This window comes from Cavia porcellus, unplaced genomic scaffold (assembly GCF_034190915.1).
Source record: "Cavia porcellus strain 051 isolate PalLab524CR breed Dunkin Hartley unplaced genomic scaffold, mCavPor4.1 scaffold_17, whole genome shotgun sequence".
Classification (NCBI taxonomy): domain Eukaryota; kingdom Metazoa; phylum Chordata; class Mammalia; order Rodentia; family Caviidae; genus Cavia; species Cavia porcellus.
Genome location: NW_026947500.1, coordinates 66,020,295 through 66,026,119, shown reverse-complemented (window position 1 = coordinate 66,026,119; position 5,825 = coordinate 66,020,295). Strand labels below are relative to the sequence as shown.

General features: G+C 53.2%; 1 protein-coding gene across 1 annotated transcript; it reads right to left on the bottom strand.

Annotated features, from left to right (window-relative positions):
- Positions 1-4,895: 4,895 nt before the first annotated feature.
- LOC100726516 (olfactory receptor 7A17-like) lies at positions 4,896-5,825 on the bottom strand. The gene has a single exon (XM_063228531.1). It carries the CDS (start codon positions 5,823-5,825, stop codon positions 4,896-4,898), a length of 930 nt encoding a protein of 309 aa, XP_063084601.1.

Here is a 5,825-nt window from a genome sequence, read left to right as displayed (position 1 = left end):
ACTTGACTCACTCGATGGGAGGGGCAATCTAGCTCAGGCTCCACTCCCACCCACAGGCCCTACGTCCGCCAAGTAAGGCGACCGGTGTCGGCCGCGGCTCCCAACATCTCCCCCTAATTTATTTACTTTGAATGAATGTATGCATCGCAGCCCGCCCTGGATCGAGTGCAGAGGCTTATGCCCTGTGTTGAGGCCCACCGTAGGCCCTTGGCTTGGACCCTGGTTGGCCGCCCCCGGGTCCGCCAAGGCCTTGAGACCCTCGTCCTTTTTCCAGGGCCAGGAGTGAACTGGACGGAACCTGGATGCACATAGGCATGCACTCATGCCCCTCCGTGCGATCCCCTCGGAGAGACATCTAGATCTGGGCAGATTCTAGTAATCCAGCGGCTTTCGTGCAGTATGGGGTAGGGCCTGGCTTAGGTCGAGTCGTGCTGGGGAGGCACGCTCTTACCCGTCATTGACTCACCTACCCTGCTGTGTAGTGTCAATAGGGAAGGAGTGCGGAAGACCCGCCACATCTAGACCCGGTCGTAGGCCAGTCGAGCGAGCCATGCGTAAGTCTGGGGGTCATTGTGCCCATCACGGGCTGCTGCCAGGGCCGCATGGGCAACCAGGCGTACTTGACGCCGGGCCGCCGCAAGGCACCCATTAATAAATGATGTAACCCATCGGAGCAAGAATGGTCCTACAAGTAAGAACAGAAGCAAGGAGCACAGGGGACCTAACAATGGTAAAACATAGGGGAGCAAGCCATTCCAGGCTCCCCAAAAGGGATTATCCTGCAGTTCTTTTAGGGCTCATCTTGTTGTTGGGTCTGTGGTTGGCCTCTGGTGGAACAGGCCTGATCTTCAGTCGAGGGACTTGTCGCGTCAACCTCTCTGGGACCCACAGTGGTTTTCGTCCCGGTTCCTGCGGAAAAACACAAACCGCGCCTCGGTTCCAGCTAACCACCAGATCCGGGCCCATCCATTGTCATGCCATAGATAACCGCGCCTTTGGAGGCAGGCCTTGGCTTACTCCCCCTTTTTATTTTTTATTTATTTTTTTTTTTTTTATTTTTGGTCTTTTTCGTTGTTTTTTTTTTTTTTTTTTTTTTTTTTTTATCGGTACCAGGGATCGAACTCGCGATTGCCTGCTTACAAGGCAGGCGCTTATGCCGCTGAGCTAAATCCCCAGCCCCCGTTTCCTCGACCGGCGTTTTTCTCAGCCTGCTCGGCAGAGTAGCCGCCCATGAAAATACCGTCCGCCCCGCAGCGCAACGTCATAGGACGGCGGTCGCGACAGAGTGGAATGGGGCGTCACTTCCTGTGCCGGCTGAGAGAAGGGAGGGTTCCCTGTAGCGGCCTCTCGGCGGGGAGCCGCTTTTGGAGAAGAGCTCCAGGGCGGAGCGGATGGCTCTCTATCTCCTCCCCACCAGAGAGCGCTCGGGGGCCCTTTCTTCTCTCTCTGCTTTTTTCGAGCGGCGCACGCACACAATTCGCGGCGCAAGGCACGCATGTATCATTTTCCACAGGGGGCGAATAGCCGGCGAAATATCGCCTCCCAATTCCGCCGAGGCGAGGTCCCCGCCTAACTTCTCCCATGACGGCAGGTTTAAATGCCCTGTGGGTAAAAACCAGGGAGCCACCCTATCTACCTCTGCTATGAATAGTTTCAGTGTTTTTTGACCTACCCTGAGGTCTCTAGCTTTTAAAAGCTTCCTAAGGGCCTTTACCAAGGGCCGCGCCTCTGCGCTCGGTAAATTACCCATTTTTAACCTCTAAGGGCTGTTACTCACCGCGTGTGACTTAAAGAACCCGTCACCTACGCGTGAGCCTGAGGGGAGTCTAAAAGCCCTGTAGGTGCGCGCCACCCAGAGCCCAGGCTTATCCCCAACTCACCTGTCCGGCAGCACCACGCTGGAGCGTTGCACACCACCGCCGTGTCTCGGGGTTGATCAGTCCCCGTGCGGGTCACCAAATGTCGGGGTCGCTCCCGGCCGACAGGAAAGACACACGACAAAGTCTGGCGGTGTGCAACCTTGCCTTTATTTGTCTCCGCGTGGGCCCCGCGAGGCCTCCTCTCTGTCACCAGCCCTTTTTCGCCGGTGGACTTTCTCTATCTCTCTCTGTGCTTTCTTTGTGCTTCTCTCTTGTGGCGGGAGAGGCATTTACTTTTATAGGGTAACAGTGGCCAATCAGTTCAAAGCGCGCGATGCGGGCTGATTGGCTAACATCAGTTGTTGCTAGGCAGACTATCTTACAGAGCGGGTTGTTTAAGTCGCCAGGGCAATCAGGGGGCAGGAAGCAGGCGCCAACTTGACTCACTCGATGGGAGGGGCAATCTAGCTCAGGCTCCACTCCCACCCACAGGCCCTACGTCCGCCAAGTAAGGCGACCAGTGTCGGCCGCGGCTCCCAACAGGTTACTGGCCCAGACTGGACACTGTAGCCAAAAAGCCTCAGCTGGAATTAGGGAGCTCCTGCCTCCCCCACCCCTAGAGATTTTCCTGTAACCCTATATCCCCACCCTTAGAAACCTACCTCTGGCGCCAAACTAAGACCAATGGGCTATCGGTGCATCCCTAATACCCCCTAGGTTCCACCCCAGGCCAAGGCTACTTATGTGCCTCACTCCAAGTGTTCCAGAGAGAGATCGCAGGCCCCGGGGTGGAGATGCCGGGCCCCAGGGGGCCGGGTTGGCTCTCCCCTCATTCCCGAAATAAAGGTTACTTATATTTTATACTTCTTATCTTTTCAGTTTTAACAGACCTATCAGATGGTGCCGTAGCCACTGTCGCCAATCCTCCTTCTCTTCCTCCCCTTCACAGACATATCAAGTATGCACTCAGGGCTCCTGAACTGAGCAGGCGGAGCCTCTGGGAGCTGCTCTTCCTGCACAGCAGCTGAAGGCCTGGGCCGGTGACGGGCAGGGTCAGAAACAAGGATCTTCTGCAAGGCTGACTGGGGGGTCAGAAACAAGGATCTTCTGCAAGGCTGACTGGGGGGTTCCGTGTGTAAACAAGGGGCCCTGTTTTAGTTCTGTCAAATGCCCTTCCTCTGCTCACAAAGGCCATCGAGCAGCACCAGACAAGCGGAGGGAAGTGACCCTGCAGCCTGCACTCAGGCTGATGGCCAGCAGGACACTGTTGGGCAGCCAGGGGACACGGAAGCAGAGCATCCCAGGGCCTGGAGGCAGAGAGGGAGCAAAGAGGGGCCGAGGGAAGGAGCCCAGCCACCCCTCCAGCTGGTGCTGGGGAAGGGGAGTCAGATGCTCCTGGCCTTCCTCTGTTCCTGTAACTCAGTTTCCAATTTTAATACAATGGCACAAAACGGCTCTGCACAGCGGGGCAGACAGGGCACCCTGGAAATAGAGAAGAGGACACAGAAATAATCCCACGCCACTAAAGCCCTCCCGGTTCCTGGTGAAGATTGCAAACGTGAACTTGGGAGAAAAGAGGCCTTTGAACGGCTGCAGCTGGGCACACTGGAATTCACATACAGAAGAAACCACGTGTGGGGCTGGGGATTTAGCTCAGCAGCATAAGCACCTGCCTTGCAAGCGCAGAGTCCTGAGTTCGATCCATGGTACCAATAAAAAAAAAGTAGAAGAAACCATGTGCACTAAAATTATCTTTAAAAATGTCAGAGACCTCAGTGTAAGACCAGAAGCTTTGAAATTAGTAGCAAAAATGTAGGAAAAGCCTTTCAGGTTATGAGCTCAGGGAGGGACGTCTCCAAAGGAGTTTCAGCAGCACAAAAATAACAGCAAGAGTCAGCAAGTGGGAATCCATGAAATTAAAGGGTTTATGAACAGCCAAGACACGGCGGAAACATTCCACAAAACAGCACGCCGGCTACGCTGGTGAAAGAATACATAAAGATCCCCGAAAATTAACATCAAATCTAATAATGAACAGGCACTGAGCAGAACAAGTGCAAATGGGCAGGAATTGCACAGAACGTGGTCGATATTTTCACTATCACAAAATGAGAATCTATAGTATATTGAGGTTCATTTTACCCCCATCATCATAGGAGCATGGAGAGCACACATGTGGGCATGGGTGAAAATAATTTTATTTTCATCGGAGGGAACGTTCGGTAGCTTAGCTACTGTGCAAATCAGTGCAGAGGTGCCAGAAAAACTACGGGCCACCGTAGCCACCATGGGAACCAACCGCAAACATCCTCAGTGTATAATCAAAGGGAGGAAAATTATCCTACTCCACAGGCATCAGTGTAACCATGCTTGTGGGGGTGCAACTCTCAGTAGTCAGGAATGCAATGAGCCAAGGCTCCAATCAGAAGACGTGATGTGGATGAAATGCATACTCAGGGAGGTGGGTGACAGACAGATGGACACAATGATTAGACAGACAGACCGATGGCATGTATATTGATTAACTGACTGTGATATATAAAACTAACAAAATGATGTCATGTCGAGAAAAATGGGTGGAACAGGAGAGATTATGTTAAGGATAATAAACCAGACTCTAACAAAAACTATGTCATGTTTTCCTCTTCTCAATGGAACTTCAAAAGAAACGGATGATGTGAGAGAAGAAAGGAGACAAGGAGTGGAACAGGAATAGGAAGGAATCGGGGGAAAGAGCGGGGTCAGGACATGGAGAGTAATAAGAACAGTAACGCAGAGCAAAGCACATCGCTGCTCCAACGATTGTGCAGAAGGAAATGCCTTACAGTGTGTAACTGATCTGGACTGATAAAGGAAATTAATTAAAACTGAGCTGCTTATATCTTCAGAAACATTGAAATCAGAGGAACGGGAATTCCAAGTAAACCAGGGCAACAGTGAGTTTGATTCTCAGCTGGGCAAAGCATCCCAGCCTGAGGCCCGAGGTTTGGGTCCCGTGATGGCAGACACCCCTCCAGCCTGAGACAGCGGATTCTTTCAGAGTTTCCTTCCAAAGAGTCTCAGCAGAGCCCTCTTGACATCTCTGTTCCTCAGGCTGTAGATGAAGGGGTTCAGCATGGGGGTGACCACGGTGTACATCACGGAGGCTGTGGCACTTGCGTGCGAGCTGTGGGCTGCAGCAGAACCGATGTACACGCCCAGGCCTGTGCCATAAAATACGGAGACAGCCGAGAGGTGGGATGCACAGGTGGAGAGGGCTTTCTTCTTCCCCCCAGCTGAGGACAGCCCGTGGATGGAGGAAAAGATCTTAGCGTAAGAACAAAGGATGCCAGTGAGGGAAGCAGTATCCAGCAGCACGAGGGCCAAATACATCACGAGGTCATTCAGAAGGTTTTTGGAGCAGGCAATCTGAGCCACTTGATTGAGTTCACAGAAGAAGTGAGGGATTTGGGGGTCAGTAGAGAAAGACAGCTGCAGAGCCATTAAGCTTTGCAACAAAGCGTGCAGGACACTCAGAATCCAGGACCCCAGAATGAGGAAGCCACACCGGCAGGGGTTCATAATGACCGTGTAGCGGAGGGGGTGACAGATGGCCACGAAGCGGTCATAGGCCATGATGGCCAGGAGGAGGTTGTCCAGCTCTCCAAAGAGCAAGAAAAAGGACATCTGGGTGATGCACCCTGCGTAGGTAATGAGCTGGCTGTGGGTCTGGATGTTCACCAGCATCTTGGGCACAGTGGTGGAGGTGAAGCCGATGTCCACAAAGGACAGGTTGGAGAGGAAGAAGTACATGGGCGTGTGCAGGTGGGGGTCGGAGACGATGGCCCGGAGGATGAGCAGGTTCCCGAGCACCGTGGTCAGGTACATGGAGAGGAAGAGCCCGTAGAGGAGGGGCTGCAGCTCTGGGTCCTCTGAGAGTCCCAGAAGGAGAAATTCTGAAGGCCACGTAACATTTCCTGGTTCCAT

Excerpts from the sequence above, each read along its gene's own strand:
- LOC100726516 (XM_063228531.1), bottom strand. The coding sequence starts at position 5,825 with ATGGAACCAGGAAATGTTACGTGGCCTTCAGAATTTCTCCTTCTGGGA.